We start from the raw sequence: 23,426 nt of genomic DNA, 5'->3' as shown, positions 1-23,426 counted from the left end.
TTACTGGAATTGAGAGAAAAAAAGGAAAATAGGCCACCAGTCTGAAAAGTGAAACAAAATGACACATTCAGAACAGTTGCCCATGCTCACCTTCCTCTCCAATCACAACTATAGACATGATTCCCAATTGGTATTATTGTATGGAAATACGTGTAAAATGTATGATTTTTTTTTTGTGAATGACTGATGGTGTGTCACTTTAAAAGTTGCACAGTCACATTTTGTCTCCTTTCCTTCGGCAAAGGATGGTCTTGTGTTTCTTCCACTAAAGGAGATAAGTAAAGAAGCACTGAAGCACCTTTTCTTAGTATTTAGAGAATTCTAAACTACATGAATCCTAACTTAAGATGCAAAAGTGATATATGCCCAGCGTCTTACATTCCTGATGTCTGTCTAAGAGCTTCTTTACAGTTAAAAACTGAACTCGTCCTTCCCCTCGTACAGCTGACATAATGTGAGATAAACAGAGCAGATGAAGCACAGAGCGCGCAGACCTTTCACACAGCTCAGAATCTACCCCTTAGATGGTTGATAAAAGAATAAATTATCACAATAAAAAAGCGCTCTTTAAAACGGAGGCCTTCCTAAAACCATGATAAAAGGTTGACTAAAGACCATTTAGGACATTAATTGCCATTTCCACGCTGTTAGTGAGAGCGGGGAACGTGCTTTGGCAGCCTCTTATTTCCGAACCCTGTTATTTCCTGTAACGACTGTCTGTCATCTCATTCAGGGGAGAGGGAGAGAAAGAAACGTTTCCAGTCTCTGAGAGAGGCGACACCCACCAGCAATTTGAGGAGCGTAATTGCTGTTCAAGGATAAAGAGGTGAGCCATAAGAGTTCAGTCAGTAGATCTTAGAGAGAAAAAATATTATCTGGGCTAAATAAATACAAGCACCAACACTTAATTCACAAGCTTCACTGAAACGCTGCCATTTTTGGTGTATTTATTTTTAAAGGACTACAAATGTTTCTATTATTTTCCTCAATATTCAATAAGAGGTGTTTTTAGAAGAACTGAGGGATTCTAATTCACTTAAAATGTCAAAATTATGTTTTATTTTTTGGCCTTTTATGCCTTTAATTAGAGAGAGAGGAGTGTTGGAAACAGAGGAAGAGAGAGTGGGGATGACAGGCAGCAAAGGGCCGAGGGTGGGAGTCGAACCTGGACCCGCTGCATCGAGGACTGTAGCCTCTTTGTATGGGAAGCGCGATTTCACCGCTGAGGTAAACTGGCGCCCTCACAATAAGTTTTATAACGATAAATGTAAAGTATGTAATGTGAAGTATCACTGCATAGTGCCTGCTCATTACTGTAGATTATATATCTACAGAATATCTTTAGTAAAACTATTACAGAAAATGTAATATTGAAAACTTGTTACACACAGATTAGTCAGTAATTCTTAAACCCCATTTTTACTGCTTCTAATGTATTATGGTTCAATTAAACCACAGTGCTATACATTACACCCAGCACTCTCTAAAGAAAGAGCAAAGGTTGTGAAAGGTAAATGGACTGTACTTATCAACGTTTTTCCTGCCTTCCCACCATTCAAAGTGCTTTTACACTACATGTCACATTCACCCTTTCACACAGTGGCACCACAGGCCTAAGTGCCACTCTCCTTTCAGGATCTATGCACATTCAACCGGCAACTGGCTCAGGACACCAAGGACACTTCTACATGTGACTGTAGCAGTCAGGAATCGAACTCCCAACCTTCTGATTGAGAGATGACCGACTCTACCACTAAGCCACAGCCGCCCCTGTTGTTTAATAGTTTAAGATTTTGTCATCATCGGATTCTTATCCATTTTTTCTAGTTGTATCAATCTTTTTTTTTAGTTCAGTTGGTAGAGCAGGCGCCTCATGTACAGAGGCTACAGTCCTCGATGCACTGATCGCAGGCTCGACACCCAGTCTGCCGATCATTTGGTGCATGTCATCCCTCACTCTCTACAACCCACATTTCCTGTCTCTCTTCAGCTGTCCTGTCGAATAAAGGCAAGAACCAAAAAATAAAAAAATCTTAAAAATAAAAAAAGACAAGCAAACTATATCAAATTTTGGGGAACAAAATGTTGCAAATAAAAGTCCATACGGTTAAAACTGATGACTTCTTGTGCTCTACAACTGAACCAGATTTGTGATTTCTGCTGCCTTCTTTGTTTGGATTAGCGACGGGGTTAAACTCTTGTTTTTTGTTGTGGAGCAAACAAAACATTTTCATATCCAGAAGGTTAAAAGAGTCTTAACGATTCTGGAAATACTTTCAGAAAGTCTGCAGGTTTTGTCTAACAACCTCCTCACCTTTGTTAAGATCACAAAGTGTTTAACTTCAGACAAATGGGCGCTTAGCTCTCTGACCTTGTGACTCCTGTGTAATGGTTTAAATGTGAGGCACAGACTAAAGCCAGAGAATCATAATGTTTGGTTATTAATCCAAAGCCCAAATTCCTACAAACACTTAATTTGAATATTAGTTTCAGTTTGAACTTTTTGTATAAAGACTCTTTATGAATCACTTCCTGTATCTCCAGCTGAGCCTGTGGTATGTAGTAACTGACTTGATGCATCCGTGTACTTATTTTAGCAGCAGGGGTGTTGCAGGCTGGGCTGTCAGTGCTGCTGTTCCTGTGGATGAATGATCTGACCAATGTGCTTGGACTGTTAGCCCAGAGCCCCGCTCTTTCTGTCCCTGTGACTGTCGTATTGATTCTGTTCAGCCCCGCGCAGCCTGTCGCTATAGATCTACATGCTAACGCACTGCCTCCAGTGTTTGCCTGTCCCGCCCTGCCAGCCCGGCCCAGCACGGAGACCTAGAAAACCGGCCCCGCCTTTGACAGGCTAGTTAAAGAGTTATTTGAAGAATTAGCAACTGGGAACTTTTTTTTTCTTGTCTTTGAGGTGATAGGAGGTATGATTTGTCCTATGGTGCCATAGTGAGAGCAGCGTTGGGAGAAAAGATGACACCTGTGTCCTTGTTCCTGTCGACTGCAGGTGTCTCGCTAACGCTAATATCCTCCGACAGACTAGGAGCGTGTCCAGCGACTCAGCCTGCTAGCTGCCTCATTGCCTGCCACCTAGGGCACGGCTGGAGCAGGGGAGGAGGGGAGGGGCGGACTGGCTGGACAACTGCCCAACCCCGGCAAACTCTGCTAAGTGGCATCCCAGCGTGCACGCAGAATTACACAACATTATACAAATCCTGCAAGTGGGGAATGATTTCAAAATAAGACAGCACACACAACGTTCAGAAGGACAGAAGGAGATTGTTTACAGGTCTTACGTTGATGCCCTGTGGACTGTACATCTGGCTGGCTGCGAGGCTGTCACTGTATCCTCCGGTCTGGCTGATAACATGGCGAAGGGTATCCACCTGGAACAGCGGGGACACACAGACAAAAGGCGGCCTGGTCAGACAAAAGCTCGGGACAACAAAGACAGCCGCGCGCAAGGAAAGGTCAGTGTGATAGGGAAAGGGTAGCACAAACAGGAAAAGGTTACAAACAGCCAATCTGAATGATTTGGCTGCTATTACGGGCTCGATAAGAGAGGTTACAAAATGATTAAAACACAAGAAAAAGATCACAAAGTATCTAATTATGAATGGATTTGTCTTTGTGGTTACATAATACATTTAAATCAGACACTTTTTTACATGTTTTGTGCACACAATATTTGATTGTAACCGTTTTTGCTTCACGTGCAACTGAGGTTACATCTGACATTATTTTGTTATGGTTGCACGTTCTTCAGAGACTCACTATGAGCTGCGTTGTAGCTTTCGGCAGAGCAGCTCGCCCGGATATGCATGAAAACACACCTGCCATATGGATTCCACAACAAAAAAGACCTCTCTACTCAGGAGGCCAATTTAGTCAAACTTTTCTCTTTTGCTTTCTTTTAATTGAGCAGCCCTGAGAGCGAGGACGTGTCTGACATGTGCAGAGAAAACAACCCTTTAAAGGAACACGAGTTTCACTAATTAAAGGCCGACCTTGCAGACCTCTTTACCTCCTATAAGGGTTTTTTACTCCCGTTGCATATTCATGAACGACCTAAAGCATTTGGAGAGCTGATGTGAACAGAAAAGGGGGGTCGGGGGGATGGAGAGAAATGTTGCCAGAGTGAGGAGAATATCACCACAGGGGGTGATTTCTTAATCTATGGTGAGAGTTGTAACACTGCGCTGGTCATCACTGTCCACTGGGGCAAGGTCAGGGAGCCGCGGTGCACCGGTGGCTATGTGAACTCTTGTCAGGAGCGCTGATGAGCGTTGCACCGTTTCCAAAACTGTCTGCAGTCGTCTATTCAACTGCAGCTTGACAATGGCTTCCGCATTAAAGTGACGCTGCAGGCTGAGTGTAACCTCTGGCTCACTGTGGAGGTCAAGATACTCCGGCACGCCCAGACTGGACAAAACAATTTAAAGATGATTGAACTTTTTCGCTCATGGAGGACACGCACCTGGGATTGTATGTTGGCCCCAACCTGCCCCCCTTGGTACGAGTCCCCATTGAGGGACTGCACACTCATGAACAAGTCTCCGGAGTTTGACATGTTAAAAGAGCCAGCAGAACCTGAGAATACACAGAGGCAGAGGAGAGGAAAGAGAGCGAAGAGCAGAGAGAAGGAACAGGGAGGAAGAGAGGAAGAGTTAAAATGATCATGCATAAGCCAAAGTGCATTAAAAGGGTTAGTTTAGGAGGGCAAAAGAAGGCTTTTTCCACAATCCTGCGCTCTACAGATGCAGGGCGCGCACATTAAAATGTCACTGAAGCATAATTTAAAAGGAAAAATCAACCGAGGAGAAACGCGAGACAGATAATCATCATAAAACTGTTTAAGTCCGGTTTAAACAAGCTTTATGGATTGTGTTGCTGTTAAATGTCCGTGCTGCTAGTGTTTCATTAAGGAAGTAATAATTGATCTGCAGGAAGACCCAAAGAATCGTCTTCGTCCTTTAATGGACCCCAGCTCCCCAGATGTAAAGAGAACCATGGCGTAACTTGATTTCAACACCCGGTCCTAATCCAATACAGTGGCGACGTCTCTATATGACAGAGGACTGCGCTTGCCCTCTGAGCAGCTTAATGGCATGCACAAGGTCAACCGGACAAGAGGCAGGAAAAAATTAACGTCCACGAGACCAAGAGGTCAATAACAGAGACAGAGAGAGAGAGAAATGAGTGAGGGAGTCAGACGGAAAAGGAAGGGAAGAAGGAGGAAAAATGAGCGAGAGGAGCATGAAGCCACGTCGTCCTCGGGTTAGTTAAGGAGAGAAGGAGCCTTCTGTTAGACGGAGTCAAACAGCACCAGAGACTGAGTTCTTGAGTTTGAGCTCCGATTTGAGTACGTTATTAGGCATCTATCTATATCTACTCTGTCGTAAAGAGAATATTTTAATATATATAATTTAATATATCTTTTAATATAATCCAGGAGTCTGTATTGAGTTTATGGTTTAACTCACCTGCTGAATTGGGAGTCGACGGCGAGTTGGCCTGGCTGCCTTGAGCAGACACGCTGGTGGCGCTGACCGCGGTCCTCGCTGCGTACATGTTGGCCTCTTCTTGGAACTTGCCGATGTTTTTCTTATATCGGATTCTCTTGTTCCCAAACCAGTTAGATACCTGTTGGCAGAGCAATGAGGACATACGTTTGCTGGATTATAACACAATTAAGCTGATTAAGCTTTTCCAACACAAAACATTTTACTTGCAGAGTTAATTATTAGCACTTAGTTTAGATTCTGCTTCATGCTAGAACTAGTGCTATGTGGCTGCTATGATGTAACTGGTTTCTACATAGACATGGAAAATTTAAGACAAATACTCATGGCTTATTAGTGTTTTTTATGTTGAATGTATTATTTTCTTTCACTTTAAAATAGTACTAATTGTTACCAACTTTATTTTAATACAACAGAAATATTCCTGTACACTCAATGATTTATTGAACAGCTTTGTAGTATTCCAATAACTGGGCTGCAAAAGTCGACGATTAAATAAGTGTTGTCAGTTCGGTAGTTATTATTCTATGTGAAGATCACTGATCACTTTTCTGAAAAGGTGATCGTGCCGTTGAACACTTTGGAACACTGCAGTTTCTACTGACTCTTTAAGAAGCAACATAAGACACACCTTTTAAAAATTTTAAGATTGTTATTACTATTATTGTATTATTTTGTGAACCACTTTGAATATCATCAAAAAAATAAAAGGTTAAGTCAAATCAAACTCAAACTTAAGAAATTAGTAATCTATTATAAATTGATGAGGCAAAAAAATTCTTGAAATAATATTCAAAGGTATCTCTATAAATGCAACCCTGTGCAGCACGCAGCCGACGTTTGCAAATAAACCAATGCCTTGTACCAAGTGATTATAAGATTGATCTGAGTCAGTGTTGGTTGTTGATTTAGTACCAGCCTGTCCTTTGTTCATTATAAGCTGACTTTCTCAAGCTACTGTGAAGCATATGGGAGCAATAGCAACCAAAATCACAGCAATGCTAAACTGAAATGCTCAAGATATAATCTCGAAGATTTTCATTCAAATAAATATCTGTTAAGTCACTATCTATTGCCGAATGAGGTAACACAATGGTGATTGAGCCTATGGCCCACTGATGAAAGCCTTTGCATTTTCGGTATTACAGACTGGGTGTCTGGTGCAACTTTCGCGGAAAAAAATCACAAGCGGCGCCCAGTTAGCGGCGCGGCTGTGTTTCCGGTCTCTGCAAGTGTTGCGAGTAAACAGTAATCTACTATGGCTGAACAAACAAAGAAAAGATGGATGACTACAGATACAACTTCAAAAATAAGTGAAAATCCAAAGAAAAAGAAACAAATTGGACGCTCAGATGAAGGCAAACAGTCTAAAAAGGAAAGCAATCACTTTAAAATGGGTACTACTTATTTTGACGAAACCAATTACACAGTCTGTGTGACTAGCTTTGTTTGCTGTCTTTACCTGTGACACTGTGATGCTGCACTTCTTGGCCAGCTCTTCTTTGGCCTCCTCGCTGGGATAGGGGTTACTGAGGTGCGAGTAAAAGTACTCGTTTAGGATCTCTGTCGCCTGTTTGTTGAAGTTCCTCCTCTTTCGTCTGGAGACAAAGCAGAAAGGAGAACAGACATTTAGAAACTAATACTTGGTAAGCAAAACCCTCTTTAAAGCAAAGACCATTATGCAGCAAAATGTATCAAAACTGAAGCGAAGTTGGGTTCGATTCAGTCGCCCACATGGACACACACTGACCTGGCGTCGAGGAAGCGTGAGCGCAGGATCATGACGGCCTCGCAGGTGCTCTGCTTCAGCTGCATCTGGATGGAGCTGAACTTGCGGTGAATGATGCTGACCATGCGCTCGATCTCTTTGGGCGAGATGGGTCGTGTTCGAGACTGCTCCCTCAGCAGGTTCATCACATGGGTGGTGAACTCATTGCACGCCTGGATGCACAGACAGACAGGAGTCAGAGAAAGAATAACTATCAGGGAGGCTCGACAGCTTCAGACTGAAGAAAAAGGCTGAAATTGGATTCTGAAGAGGCTGCACCTCTGCTGGTAGGCCTCGGCCTCGTAGAGGCAGCGCTGACAGAATAACAGCAGCAGCGTTAGAGGTAATAAGAACAGTTGAAATTAAAGCAGCAGACACAGCGCGATGTTTCACGCCAAACAAATGTGGCGGTGGAGTCACACGGTGGAGGCAGCGAGACTCGCACTGCTCTGAATATTAAAAAGACTTCTCTTCAATGGCAGAGAAAATGTGACAAGTGAAGAGAAATCTAAAATGACAGCAGGCTTTCAGTCCCGTTAACGTTCAAGAGGTTTAAACTGTCTCCCTCTCTTTTCACTCCATCTTTCAGTCTACCTCGTTCTCTCTCTGTCTGAATCAGTCACTGGATATGACTGCGTTCAGAGTCAAGGTGTCTGTTGCTTGTCAACACCAGGGTTACGTCAGTCAAAGTGATGCACCGAGCAGCCGTTCTGCTTGCACACACACGCCAGACACTACTCACTCATACGCGCGCGAGGTGTACGTAGCGTGGTGACACACAAAAAAAGCTCAGGTGTGTATTGAGCGTGACAGTTAGCGATGACTAGCCTTCCTCGGAGAAGATGACAAACCAAGAACGCTTTGACTTTCGAGGGAATGACAAAGAAAAGAGCTGGTGTGTGACTGATGTAATGGCTGCTCGCCGGCTGCAGATAGCGTCCCTGAAAGCTCGACTTGTCATGAGTCGGCCTGTGAGAGCTGATTTCAAGAGCATTATACATAGTTAACGATTCTTAGAAAAACAGCTCATCCACCATTTATATGAAATCATTCCAATTTAGCTTCTCAGAGAACTTTTTCAAGAATGTACTCGACAAAGGGAGAGTTAAAAAAAGAGCTTTGGACACTCAAACACAAGAATCACTCACATCTTTAACTGTGGGCGTTTCAGAGTCTTCACTTCATCTCATGGAAGGAGACAAAGAGACTTGAGAACATGTTATCTAGCTTCATATAAAAAGAAAAAAGGCTAAGTATAATCATTACATATTACATCATTATGTTTCTTGCATTCATCTCTCTCCCACTTGATCCTCTCTGCAGAGGTCAAAGGTCAGGATCTGAACATTGACCCTGAAAGTGGTATGTGCAGTCTCTGCACTGTATCACCACGATATCTTTTGTCCCCATCAAGCGGAAAGTAAAAGGTTGTCTAGACACATATTGCATTGTGCAACAATGGAGCAATTAATAAAGATTATAATCACGGATGTGTTTTTCCCTCATCAAGATCCACCATCAGTCAAGACCTAAGACATACTTTATTAATCTCCTATTTTCACTCTGTTTTTACAAACATGCTACACACACATTGGCCCAAAATACACACACGCACAAACAGGACCCTATGCATTAGTGTAAAGATGTCAGGGTGAGGGGGCTGCACATGGACATGCGCCCTGACCAGGGACCTCGACAGTGCCCAGGAAAGGAACTGACACCTCTCCGTACTGGGACCTAAACCACCCTCCGGTTTCCCTACAGACTGAGCTACCATCTACCCAGCAGCTGCCCTTTTAGAATAAATCATAGACTGTATAAAAAGATGGACGACATGACAGCTCCCTAAAAGTGAAGCCAAAACATCTCTATCGCCCCCTGCTGACTGGCTGCAGTATAGGTCATAAAGCCCGCCTCCTCCATGTTAACAGATGGGACATGAGTCAAACTATAAAATCAAAATAAACGCCCGATTCATTTTTCTCAAACATGGTTTCTGTCATTATAGTTAGTTCTTATCATGCTGATTTATGTCCAAGTTTTCATTTTTCTGACAAGTTTATTTTTAATTAGTTATTTGATGCTGTAAAAAGGATGATTGACAGCTCTGTTGACAAATCCGGCTCCTGCAGCCGATCTGTTCGGGATTAGCAGAGTAGAGGAGGAACAGCGAGAGGAGACGTAACTAAAACAATCACTGCAGTCATTGAAGTTTCCATATCTGTGGACGTTAACCTCAGACCAACACAAAGAAGCTGTTCAGCTGTTAAACACGGCGTGCGGGATCTTTGCTGTTTTTTTTTCAGTAAGTTAAGTGTGTGTTTTGGTTAGCGGAAGTGGCTACGGTGGCTCCACCAGCCAATCTCTACTGCGCAACTCTGGCTCCAAATGACGTCATGGGGGCTATTTTGGCTTCAATTTCGTGCAATGAGAGCAGATGGAGAGGCGTCGTCAATCTTTATATCCAGTCGTTGGAATAAACAGGTACGAAATTAAAACTGCAGTAGAGAAGATTTCGGAAGAGAGGCCTAAACATCGATATGAACTTTCATGAAATAAAAACGTTGCTCAAAAAGGTGAAGTCAAAACAAGAAATTCCCAGACAAGTCTGGACTGTGAAGGCAACATAAAATAATCTGTAAAAAAAGGGACACATTGATACAGCAGATATTCCTTTTTGTGTGTACAGATAAAATACTTAAAGAAAATCATATGAATATCTGCCACAAGAAGACAAACTGAGCTAAATCACTGAATAGCTGAGAAAATTCTTCATGTATTTTGGAGTGGAAAGAAAAAACATATTCCTCCTCCCCACCTGTTCATACTTCTCCAGCTCCGTGTGGTAAATCTGTCGGATCTGAGTGAGCTTGGCTCTGTAATCGGAGTGTTCTGCCGAGTTGTCTGCACCAACCCCTCCAGTAGCTGCCGCGGCTGCTGCTGCAGCTGCCGACCCTCCGCCTTTCTCCGGCCCGGCCACGCCCTCCGCCAGCAGCATGTTGTCCAGTCGCATCAGCTGAGGATCTGGAGGCTCCTCCTCTTGGGCGCCGCGGATACTGAGCACTGTGGAGGAGAGGAGGAGGGGAAAAGAGGAACGTGAAAACAGTGATACATGGATGTTTAAAACGGCCAAACAGCGAGGTATAAGCTTTTTACTATGACTCAGAAAGAGTCTTAACTGTGTGAACCCTCTGAAATATGCCCGTCCTTTTAATAGTTCAAGCCTGTGCCGTAAAAACCTGCAGTCTCACAGAGGCTGGCAGCTAGGCGGGACCATAAAACTCATTTTATCGATTCTGGCCATCATTTCATGTAAAAAAGAATTAACACAGCCTTCCAGCAGAGTTCATCTTTCATTGCTCTCCTTATGCTCGGGCTGCGTTTAGTTTGTGGCTGATGGCTTCATTATCTTGTCAGACGCTATCTGAGCAGCAAAACAAACTAATAACACAGGTTAGACACAGAGCAGGAACGCAAAGACACCTGGATAAAATAAATAAGATAAAAATGTGACGATGCTTGTATACTAATAATAACTACTATGAACTCTCTAACACCGGCGCTGCATTCATAGTGTGTACTGCTTTTACAGCTGAGCTCTGTTTACACTTGTTTGGGGGTTTGAACCTGCATGTTTTCACACACCTACAGGCGCTCAGCTCTCAACTGACACTCAGCTCCCACGGTGCGGAGAGTGAAGTGTAAACACAACAAAGACAGGCCTGCTGAGGTGGACAAACACACAACCAAAAAAGCCTAATGCGCACACAAACAGCGGTCGTGCACACTAACACAAAAGCTATCCTGCTGATGCTTTTAAATATTCCAGTGAATAAAAAACACACAGGTGTTTCAGTATGAGCTTCTATTTTAAGACGAGTTGCACTGCCCTGCCTCTTTCTGCCACCAGAAGGCTCCCTCGGTAAAGCAGCCGAGCGTCCTGCTTCCCTCAGAGGTGCTGAAAACAGACGACCAGGTGCAGCCCTCCATTCCATCCACTGTCTTCAAGGACAAAGACAAAGCTCACGCTGCTCACACAACATATCTCACACGCACTCTAAATTAAGCATCTATCAAAGTGTTTCAGGAGGACGATCTAATACCTTTGTATCTCCTCCATGCTGACTGCAGACAGTGAGGGTAAATGACAGGTCGTGTGACAGAGCAGTGGAGCCATATTGAAGCTCACAGTCTCCGCTCACAGCGGCGCCTCTTTTTGTAATGAGGATGTAAGGTTGAGTCGCCCTGTGACCTTTCTGCTCCAGATGGATCCCTGCGGCCGCATGGGGAGTTTGTCTACCCTGGTCCTCCTCTTTTCCATCCACCTCCTCCTCCTCCTCCTGTTTCCTTTCCCTCTCTTTTTTTCCCCTCCTCCAGCAATAACATCATCCATTCCCATCAGCTCCAACACGTGAGCAAGCTCAGCTCAAGAGGCAAATGTCAATGGCTATCAGACGGCTGGAAAAGGTCAGGAGTTCAGATGGGGAGCAGACGCGTGTGTGTGTGTGCGTGCGTGCGTGCGTGGGGGGGAGATTGTGCACAAGTGCTGGTAGATGAATATGTGGATATTTTTCATGTGAATCACACCAGCGGGAAATTATAACACTCGCCAATTTCATTCTGACAAAATAGTGGCACATCCCGACCAGAGGGGGAATCTAATGAGCCTAAGAGTGATTTATTCATTCCCTGCGAGTCCCCGAGTGCACAACTAAAAGCATGAAATGGATTAAATAAATACAATTAATAAGGAAAATCAAACAATTCACTGTGCTGTGGCATAATTAGCCTAACCACAGCCATCAGCTTTATTTATTTCTGTTCAGTAATAGCAAGGAAATCGATTAGACCTCAATGCCAGTCAGACACATGGACTATACATCTACTTAATCAGCTGACAGAGAGAAGGGGCCTTTATTTCCACGCAGCTAAACACTTGTGTTATAACAATAAAAATACACACTTTATAGCCTGCACAAAGGCATGGCGTCCATACTGCTCTGCGATCCTCCTTCTCCACGGACAGTCACAGATTAGTATCTATAAAAGGAAGATGGCCATCATCTAATCTTGATCATTACCGACAGACTTAATTGAACAATGAGAGGACACAATTCCCTTCTCTGTCGCTTCCTCCCTCCTCTCCTCTCCTCCCTCCTCTCCTCTCCTTTGTGCACGCTCTTGTATAATTCCTTCCCCTAGAAGTGAAGCACTAACCCCCCCCCAAAAAAAGGCAATGCATAAAAAATGAACACGTATCATAAACAATCCTCCCGCTGCCTCCTGAATAATGAATGAAATTCTAAGAATAAGCTTTTGTTTTTGCTTATTGACTAAATTAATTTCTGCTGGTTTTTGCTTCCTTTAAGAGCTGGCTCACTCTGCCTGCTGTTTGCAGACAACGGGAGTGTAAATAAACATGACGATTAAGCCACCCACACATACAGGGGGAGAATCAAGGTGCACGCACACACAGCACAAACATCCACTTTGTATGAGCGCACGCACACACACGCAGGAAAATACACAGCTCTGCACATCGGCGGACGACCCTGAGCACCCAGCTCGGCGCCCTGCGAGTGCGTTTAAATGAAAACATGTTTAATTAATGATGTTGAAGTATTCTGTCACAATTAGGAAGATTTACGGTCAAACAAGGCAGCAGTGATGTCCCTGACAGCCATGATGAAAGTTTACCCTTCTTGCCTCTGACTGGCAGCTTGCAGCCAGCACTGGACTGGATCCATTTCCCATCAATACAGTAATGCAATACACTTGGCAGCACTGTAGTGTATATATATGTGTGTGTGTACATCTGTGTGTGTTTGTCCTTCCTTGCCTAGCGCTTGTCCACATCACATGACCCCAGAGAGGCGCAGGCAGTGGCTGCTCTGCTCTCTATTGATTGTGTGGGCACACGTCATCTAGGGTTTCAGCAGTTAATAAATCAGGCCTGCTCCTGACACAACCATGTGTGTGTGTGTGTGTGTGTGTGTGTGTGTGTGGGCCTGTCACAGACCAGTCAGCAGGAGTGAAAGCGACAGCCACATGATAATGTAACATCACCACCATTCATCCCTGCCACACAGCATTCTGAGACAAAACAACAACAACCTAGGAACCTGAAAAAAGCAGCGTGATCTACAGCAGACATGACAAGTATCACTAATACAAATCCTCCCTCCCCCTCCCCTCCCCCTCCCCCTCCCCTGCGCAGGGAGGGAGTTCAGCATCCTGCTCTCATCTGCATGTGTCACAAGCCCGATGAAGTAGTCTTCATAAGATGCAGCTCTGTTCTAGATTTCAGACTGACCCACACACACGAGGTAAAGTAATGCTACGATCACAGCTGAGAACACTGTATCAGTATGTCACATTACATCCCATTTACTGTATGTGTGGTCATTTCTGCTGGATTGTATCTGCGCTTCAACAAGAAAAAATATGTCATGAAAACAGATGCTTTATTCCTCAAAACATATATTTTATTAAAATAGTCTTACACTACTCCTACGTTACCCACGATGCAACAAGGCAGCCAGCGCCTCACTGGTAGATAGGTATGTTACGCTAATGTAACGATAATGTAGCCTCTAGCTGCTAGCCTCAAGCTAGGAGGAGGAGCAGGCCATAGAGGTCATCCTCTTTGTAACTCCACACCCTCAGATATATTTAGTTTCCTTCTTTTCTTTTTCTTAAGATTATTTTGTGGACATTTTTTCTGCCTTCATTTATAGGACAGCTGGAGAGAGACAGGAAACATCGGGTGTGGAGAGCGGGGGGATGACAGATACTGACTCAAGTGACATCACTTGAGGCAACTAAGTATACTTATTTTATATAACTTTATTTGTATTTGCTGTAGGACCCACCGAGACTTCAGTCAGTGTTCTCTCACCCTTTAAATGTTGTCCACACACAAGCAACAACAGCTCTGCCTGAACAAAATACAGCCTCAAGTTGGCTAAATTCAGACTGAACTATTTCTTCGTTGGTAATGCATGTTCATCCAAATTATAACAGGGCGGCTGTGGCTCAGTGGTAGAGTCAGTCCACTCTCAATTGGAAGGTTGGTGGTTCAATCCCTGGCTGCTGCAGCCTACATGTCCTTGGGCAGGATACTGAACGCCAAATTGCAAATGTGCATAGATCCTGATTGGAGATTGGCGCTTAGGCCTTTGCCATCAGTGTGTGAGTGTGGGTGTAAAAGCAGTACAATTACCATGACGCGACCCAGCTCTACTGTAGTACATCTTGTTTTACCAACCATTCATTTTCAGCCGTCTGAAATCAAGGTGTTTTCGTGAAGACGAAACAAAATGAAGAATTAAATCAGAGACTGTGAGTTTCAAGAACAAGAAGAACTGGGCTTCAACTAACTTTTATTTCTATTGTTAAATAATACATTTTTGATTTGGTCAATAAAATGTATGAAAACAGTAGACACATTTTAAAATTGGAGTTGACCTACTTTTTGAGGATCCAAAAAGACAAATTCTAAATCTAATTTGAAATAAATGGATTGAATTCATTACCCCAAAGAGAGCAGACTCTGTATGACTCCACCAATTACTCGTACTGCCTTCCGTTCTTTCGGGACACAATATAAATGTAAGCTCCCCGAGTTCTTATGTATATAGTCACATCTTTAATCATCTGCGTGATGTAAGCATGTGGTAGAAAATTAATGTGTAAACTGTTTACAGTAGAAATGAAAGCACGCATTGGTATGTATGTTTTATGCTGGCTGAAATGTAATGTAAAAGTATGTTTAACATGATAAATGGATGTATTCAACTGGAAGTGAAGGTTTTTTGGACTGAGTGGACTCACACAGGCCAGGCGGCTTAACTGTTATTTTCTGTGCACATGCACTTATATGTATATAAAAGACTGGAAAGGACTTGACGTGAAAATTGTTGTCTATTTCATGATATTTTTTTTGTCTATTTCTATTTTATAAAAAAAGAAAGAAAATGCAAAAATGTGAATCACGTCTACCAGATGGTGATGCCATAAAAATGTGTACAATCCAAAATCCAGATATGTATTTTGCTATTACATAAGAAAAAAAAAGCAGCAAAACACACTTCAACAGTTTTTATTAATTATCAAAATATATTTTTTAAACTGATCAATTAACTGATTAATTATTTCAGCTGTCAAGAAGAGAAGGAATCCAAACAAAGACAGATTTAAAACAGTTTTTAAAGAAGTGTTGAGTCTAAAAACCGAGCTCTACAATAAGGCCATCATCATAACAAGCAGCATTTACATATCTCCTTCACTGCCCCGCACAGTCGAGGTAAACCACAGCGTTAAGCAATGCTATTATCATTACTGAGAACACTTAATGAGTATTATGTTACTTTATATCCAATTTACTGTATATGTGCTGATTGTTATTAAACTGAAAATGGGCTGTAGTGAAGAAAAGACCATCATTACGTCTAAGTTAAGTCTATACCATGAAAGCTGTAGTTGTATAATGCGATGTTGTTAAAATAGTTGTCTTAAAAAAGCCCGGAGATAGATTTGTGGTGTATCCGTAAACTCCTGGGAAACTTTCTCAGGCCCAAACTGTTCCCTCCATCACCACATAATGGGAAGCTGTACAGCCTCAGTACACAAGGGCATAGTCATAAAGTACCACTAAAACAGCTTTATGTTTTATCAGCTATCTCCAGTATCATGTGCAGAAAGGGGGCAGCGCCGCGGTGTCGTATCTGACACTGGGTGGGGGGATGGGGGAAACCAAGGACAAGGAAAAACACCAAAGAAATACTGGAGGGACAGGCGGAGACGAGGAGATGTGGACGGTGCGGGCGAGGAGGGAGGAGAGTGATGGAGGGAAAATGAAAGGCGAAAAATAGAAATGGAATAGGAAAGCGAGGTGTCAATTAAAAAAATGAACCCCAGTGCATTTGGGAGGTGACAGCTGGTGGGAGACGAGCTGACAGGCATCACATTAGGCGGATTTGGTGGCCGCTCCCCTCATCCCCTCCTTTTTTTTTTATGCTCCTCTCCCTCTGTCTCTCTCTCCACTGGCGATCGGTAGTTTCTCATGCGGCAGCAGTGGCGGCGGCAAAGCGAGGCAAGAACTCAGCTTGGTGTTTTTCAGAACAAGTTCCCCCTGCAGCTACTCCTAATAACGGTAATTATCGTCATCATCGGAGGCTTAAGCAGGCCAGTTTGAGGCCTGAGGGGCCGGCCTGATAATGAGGCAGCCAGCGCCAGAGGAGAAGACCATTCAGAGCACCGCCCTGCCACCAACATGGACTACTCCCATTTAAAAGCCTTCATTAAAATAATTCATTATTCAAAATAGGCAATACATTAGCCCCCTGGCTGTCAGTCTTTCTTAAGGTGTCTTAAAATACATATCTTCTTTGATTGAATCAAACTCATGCTCAGCTCATGCAGCTTTAACAGCTCGGGGCTGCTCTGGAGACCAGCGTGGCTGAATATCTGAGGAGAAGTCACAAGCTCAGAGCGGAGAGACAAAGACATCTCTGTGGAGAGAGGAGGAACAGGAAGACACAGAATACACAAACCACGGGTCACACAAACTTTATGATAACGCTCTGGCAGGGCGCAGTATTCTTTTACATTTCTCTGTTTGTAGTGTGCAGGTGACGGGAGGACGAAACATTAAGGTTGGGACATGATGACCTAAGACTGTCCTCTGAAGAATGACATCATCAGTCGTTTCAGGAAGTGCACCCATATGTTTAGTGTGAATGTCTGATGGTGGCCTAAGTCATATAAATGAAAGGGGCAAGGAGCAAGTAGGTAGCAAGGGATCCATGGTAGACTAAAGCCTGACTTAGGGCTGTCACGGTACTGAATAATACCCCTTGCGGTCTGCCAGTTAACCGGCGCCACAGCCCGCTACCGGAGTATGTTTTGTTTATTTGACTACAGCGCGTCCCGTATGAAATCCATGGTGACGGGCTAGTTGTTGTTGTAGCGGTTAAACAAGCATGTCGCGAGACTTCACACGGGCTCGTCCCCGCTGATTAGATGCGCAGAGCATTGAAACAGCGGTGCTCTGTTTGCCAGGTTTCTGTTGCTGATTACTGTGTTATAATGTGTCGCTCTGTATGGAAAGATGAGGACCCTGGGACTTACCGCGTCTATTAAGATTTGAATGTGCCAGAGACGCAGGACACGTACCTAGCAACATCACTGGGTCTAGGATATTAAAAAATAAAAGTAGTGATGGCGGTTACTGGGTCCTCCCATAGACTGTATAAAAAGATAGACGACATGACAGCTCCCTAAAAGTGAAGCCAAAACCCTCTCTATCGCCCCCTGCTGACTGGCTGCAGTATAGGTCATAAAGCCCGCCTCCTCCATGTTAACAGGTGGGACATGAGTCAAACTATAAAATCTAAACACACGTCAAATACATGTTTCTCAAACATGGTTTCTGTCATTATAGTTCGTTCTTATCATGCTGATTTACGTCCAAGTGTTTTACTGACAAGTTTAGTTTTAATTAGATTTTAATTTGATGCTGTAAAAGGGATGATTGACAGCTCTGTTGACAGCTCCTGCAGCCGATCCGTTCCCGATTAGCAGAGTAGAGGAGGAACAGCGAGAGGAGACGTAACTAAAACAATCACTACAGTCATTTAAGTTAACCTCAGACCAACACAAGAAGCTGTTCTACTGTTAAATATGCCGGCATGCAGGATCTTTGCCGTTTTCATCAGTAAGCTAAGTGTGTATTTTAGTTAGCGGAAGTGGCTACGGCAGCTCCACCCGCCGATCTCTACTGAGCAACTCTGGCTCTAAATGACGGCACCAGCACAAGATGGCAGCGCCTGCCACGGGGGGTATTTTAGCTTCACTTTTGTATGATGAGAGCTGATGAAGACGCTTTTGTCCATCTTTATATACAATGATTGGGTCCACCCCGTGGTTGGCGTCACACAGCGGCGGTCATGCGGTTACCGTGACAGCCCCAGCATGACCATGATAGTGCCACAACTTAAACCACCTGTCTTATTGTCAATATGACAAGGAAGCACCACCAACCGTCTTTTAGTGGTCTTTTAAACCAAAACCACAATACTTTAGTCACCCTAATGGAGGAACCTAGCCAAACCAAGTTATGACTAAACCAAAGCAAAGGAAGTAGGGGTGCAATAACGGAAAATGTGGCTGTCCTTCAGAGGAATGCAGCACCAGAAACACCAGAATTGATCGCAATAATGGGACTTGGTATCATTAAAAGCAGCTTGTTTATTGTGATGTAGGGCAGAGAAGTATAATATGATTAATGAGGTGAATGCATCATCAACAGGCTGAATCTGAAACACTTGAAACTGTCCTGAAACCGTCTCAAATGACCGCAGAGAAACTCGCCAATGTTCCCCTCATGCATCACATTTGTCGTCTCCTTTTCAGCAGATAAATGCCCTCCTCTGATCCAATGACAGGCAGCATAGTGATGCTGTCCCGGTCAACAGTTGGTGAGGAGGTGACGTGTGAAGTGTTTGGAGCCAGGAGGAGATGGTCCATGACAGTTAGCATCCTGCCCTATCTGTGGCCCTACAAGCCCTCCCCACGCACCAGGACGAGTCATGAAACAAGAGGTCCAGCAACACAATCCTCCTCCAGTCCCTGCGGTGTGTGTTCCTGAGCATGGCACATTTCATAAGGCTCCGCTCTTTGACTGGTGATGAGTTTATGCGAAGGTAATTAACAGTAATTAATCCTTAATTACAGCAATTAGCAGAGTCGCAGTAAATTAAGCCACATCTGGAGGCACGGAGGAGGGCGAGACGAGTAGGGGTGGGCTTTTTGACGAGAGGGGGGGAGCAGAGGCCACGTGAGGGAGATTGTTTAGGTCTACCTGGGATGTCCGGGTTGCCGCTCCAGGCCGTCTGATACTCGTACGTGTGATCCCTGAGGTGGGTGATGGGGCAGGGTGTGATGAGCAATTTTCTGAACGAAATTGTTTCATCTCAGGGAGAAAGGCTCCCTTAAGCTACCACGCAAGGACAGCCACCATATGGCCGCTCGTAGACAATAGTGCCGGTGGTTCTGCTTGGCTGTGCTCGGCTTCACTCGACAACATGTGAACACGCATTTTACACAAGATAGTGAACATGGCACGCAGTTCTTCTCTGTGGGAGAACAACATGAGACGCAGTATATTTGGGATAAAACAGAAATGCTGCTTGTTCATTAAAGTCACATGCTTCCGTCTGAACAATACTAAGATTCTGAGTGGTTACTTAGATTATCCCATGATGCATTTCATCCCCACTGGGAGCAATATCTTCCATGATGACAATGCTCCTCTCCACAAAGCACAAGTGGTCACTGAGAGCTTTGAATGGCATGATAATACTGTTAGCCATATGCCAATGCCTGCTCTGTAAATAGATATGATCCTATTGTCTTTCTATATATAGAGAGGATCCAAAGTGAGCATCTACGTATGTACACTATCTGAGCCTCTCAGGTCAAACTAGTGTTACATCACAGACCACATGAACAATAGGAATCGACAACTAACGTCAGCTGCCTTAAATGTTCGCCTCGTGTTCTCCTCAGTTTGGCTGAGCAGAGTTATTCCTGTACCTGTGATGCTTTTCGGATTCTCCCTTCTTTAGTTTCAGAGAGTAACTCAAAGGTTTTGTAGGTTAGATCACTGGCAGACTCTTTAGCTTCCCTCACGCAGCAGCAGCCCCCAAGCTTTCCACAACTTCAGATCGCTCGAAACTACAAAGGAGGCTGTTGTTGTCCCGTGACAAATCAGGGAGAAGCTAAAAATATCAGTGTGCTGTCAAATGTGGTGGGTCTGAGCAGAGCGACATTAAAGGATGGAAACTACAGCCGCAAATGTTAACTACTTTGATTATTAATTGAAAACACACTCATGTTTATGAACCAATTCACTGTTTAGTCCAATGCTAACCTTCATTCTGGGAAACCTAGCGACGCTCACCAGACAAGTGGCGCCACTTTCCAACAGCTTGTCTACCTTATTATGTCATAATCATGCATTTAAAAAAAATGGTGACACACTGTTTAGTAAATGAATCTTGTGTTGGTTTGATTGAATAGACTCTTCAGTTCACCCCGATAAGTGACCAGCGAGGCTGGGCGGACGCGAGGCAGACGCGAGTGTAGGCAAGTTTGTCGCGTGCTGTGGGTCGACACTGGAAGTCTCCGGTTCCGAATCTCGCAGCGCTACACACCCGTTTTACAGGCACCTGGTGCTAATGCCTTCTTTTTTGTTATTTAATGGCGGTTTGCAAACAGCTTTGAGAAGCCGTCTGGGTGCCGGTAAATTTTGAATCATTGAATTTCCCAGAATCCCACATGTTCCATTTAAAATGCTTGTTTTTATCTAACAAAAAGTCAGAAACACAAAGATATTAAGTTTATTATGAAACAATTTAATTTCAGGAGGCTAAATCAATATTATTTTGCCAGATGAATACCATTTATAATTAATCTGGTATGAGATTAATTTTCTTTGATCAAAACATCAGTTCGTTGACCAATAATTTCTGCTCTAGTTTACTTTCAAATAGTCAGAAAATAGAACTATCGGGCCAAACCAGTTTCAAAAAGCTTGTAAAGTCAAACAAAAGTCCAAAACCCAAAGTTTATAGAAGACAAACAACACATTGTCTTGTATAAGAAGCTTGATCAGGGTTTGATCAGGCATGTTCCTCTAACCAGTTACTGTTAGATGTTCCTCGAGTTAGGACCAAACTGGGAAAGACTGCTTCTTGTTATTCTGTGCCTGTGAAGTATGTATTTTCCCCATTTAAATCACTGAACTATTTTATTTGACCTTTTAATTGTCTCAACTTTCACGTCAGAATATAAGCCCTGTTTGGTGATTTTAACGGCCTTTTATCAATGTGTCGTCTGGTTCTTATAATGTATGATGTCTGTCTCAAGTATAAATAAAGGCTGATTGATTGATGAGTGCATGTTTGGTGTTTTTCTCCATTAAGTAACACCGTTAACTTATTAATCAAGAAACTGTGTTTGTTTAATCAATAAACTGCAGAAAGTGACTCAGTCCTGGTCACACAAACACATCTCTAAAGTGTCCCTAACTGTTGCAGTGCTGAATCTGGCAGGTGGAGCGGTGCCGTCCACGTGTGTGATAGGCTGAGAAGGCCCATTTATATTGCAACACTTGAGAGATTCGCTCCGGCAGGAAATACAGTCTCTCCCCGCATTTATCAGGGAGCTTCCCATCAAGGCGGACCGAGTCAAATCGGCTTTGTTTTGCAGCGTGTGCACTTTGTTTGGACGCTGTCACAACTGCAGAAATCCCTGCGAGGTTTTACTGTTTTGCTGAGGCCTGGTTGCTCACAAAGACCAGTGATGCTGCTTAGCCTGCCCCGCGCTGTCAGGAGAGAAAAACACTGTGAGGGATCACTGTCCATTAGTGAGAGCGGCTCCAACTCGCACACTCGGAGAGATTTCTCGGCCAAATGTCTTTGTTAACATCTGCTTTTCAACATCTGGACGCTGTTCCAGATAGGTGACGGTTTGTTTTGGATAAAAAAATGTGAGCCAGAAATTTCATATAAACAAAATAGAGCTCTTAAAGGACTCATGGAGGCTGTTTAGTGCACGACACCTGACTTACATACTGCGGAGAGTGTGCTAACACAGAAACTATGAATACAAATGTTTGCTATAAAAGGCTGCAACAGTAGTAACTTGTGATCATTAAATTACTTGTGACGCTGTATTAATGCAAGTGTGTGTTTGTGTGTGTGTTGGAGGGGTCAACTTGGGACAAAGATTTAGAGCTGTAGCAATGAATATGACAACGCAGTGCCTGTAGGCAGAGAGAGACACACACACACACAGAGAGAGGGAGAGTGAGTGTGTGTGTGTGTTTACAGCAGAGGTAGTGGTCCAGGCAGTCTAAGTGGCCTGGCTGGCAGGCCTACCACACCACCAGCGTATAAAGCCTAGTCATTAATCACAGGCCTGTGGGATCGTCCCACTGTAGCAGAATACTGGGTCAGCTGGAGCTCCTGCTGTCAATCACCACTGAAATGTGTGTCTGTGTGTCTGAGTGGGACTGTAAGCGGGCTGTGGGAGTGTGTTTTTGATGACAACGTGCCATTTTGCCTCCAGCTATAAAAAGCATATAGTACAGAGGAATTAATGCATTAATGCGAACAGCAGCGTGCGAGTGCTGGATGACATTTACATGAAAAGCATATCGAGTCATCCGTCGGGAATGAAAGCAGCGTTTTCTGCCCTGAAAGCTGAAGCTTGATTTTAAGAAATAAAGACAACACTGCTCGGTGTAACGCAGCTCACTGATATACTATGCAGACAGCCCTGTGGCATCAGCAGCACACGCCAGGAACACTAATATCCCATTTAAATAAGAGAGGCGTGCATGACAAGTGGACCAATGAGCAGATACTCAGACGATTTCTGACCCATTCATTTCAAGCTGCTTTCATTGATTTATAAGCTGTCATTGTTTCAGCTGTAGCTCCACAGATTGTACTTCATAAAAGCACACTAGAACCAAGGTAGGTTTAACCTGGGTCACTGTGAGCGGTTTGAAAAGAGCAATAAGAAGAGTGTCATCTGCAAAAGAGAGCACACACAACACGTCCCCATAACATCAGAGGTCAGAGGACCAAAGCTGCTGGAAGGGCCAAACACGAAACATGAGTACATGCAAACATGAAGCCTGTTCTATCCTCTTTGCCCTTCTGCAGGTGACGACATTTAGATTGTGTAGCATTCTGTGCAGCAATCAGAAGACATGGGCCACTTGTGCTGTGGTCAGCTCTGTCAATACAGTGGAGTGCATAAAGTAAAGGAATAGATGCACCCGTTCTAGTGTTGAAATATCGATAAAATAGCAGGCGCCTCACGTACAGAGGCTGCAGTCCTCGAAGCAGCGGCCGCAGGTTCAACTCCCGCCCTCGGCCCTTTGCTGCATGCCATCCCCCCCACTCTCTCCTTTCCTGTCTATCTTCAGCTGTCCTTTCAAAAAAGGCTAAATGCCCCAAAAAATATCTTTATAAAAAAAATAGATATAAACTTGATTGATAATGATAAGTGAATAAAATGTAAACCCTCAAACAAGATCAACCTGCAGCATCACCACATGAAAA

At 43.8% G+C, this 23,426-nt stretch overlaps 1 protein-coding gene across 4 annotated transcripts in view; it reads right to left on the bottom strand.

The window, feature by feature from the left end:
- The window catches only part of pbx1a (pre-B-cell leukemia homeobox 1a), a 51,291-nt gene that overhangs the window by 3,545 nt on the left and 24,320 nt on the right, over positions 1 to 23,426 (bottom strand). Inside the window, exons 3-8 of one of the 4 annotated variants that reach the window (XM_069684030.1) lie at positions 10,106 to 10,350; positions 7,270 to 7,460; positions 6,982 to 7,117; positions 5,481 to 5,640; positions 4,475 to 4,587; positions 3,285 to 3,383 (exon numbers count right to left, since the gene is read on the bottom strand). In XM_069684030.1, the coding sequence (XP_069540131.1) occupies positions 3,285 to 3,383; positions 4,475 to 4,587; positions 5,481 to 5,640; positions 6,982 to 7,117; positions 7,270 to 7,460; positions 10,106 to 10,350 (944 nt within the window). The remainder of the gene's footprint in view (positions 1 to 3,284; positions 3,384 to 4,474; positions 4,588 to 5,480; positions 5,641 to 6,981; positions 7,118 to 7,269; positions 7,461 to 10,105; positions 10,351 to 23,426) is intronic. The other 3 variants (XM_069684031.1, XR_011309603.1, XM_069684032.1) reach the window with 3 other exon arrangements.

The sequence above is a fragment of the Semicossyphus pulcher genome, unplaced genomic scaffold (genome assembly GCF_022749685.1).
Source record: "Semicossyphus pulcher isolate SPU_LCO1_2020_fin unplaced genomic scaffold, fSemPul1.0.p SCAF_7, whole genome shotgun sequence".
NCBI lineage: Eukaryota > Metazoa > Chordata > Actinopteri > Labriformes > Labridae > Semicossyphus > Semicossyphus pulcher.
Note: the sequence above shows the minus strand (reverse complement) of the source record. Positions and strands in the feature narration are given on the sequence as shown.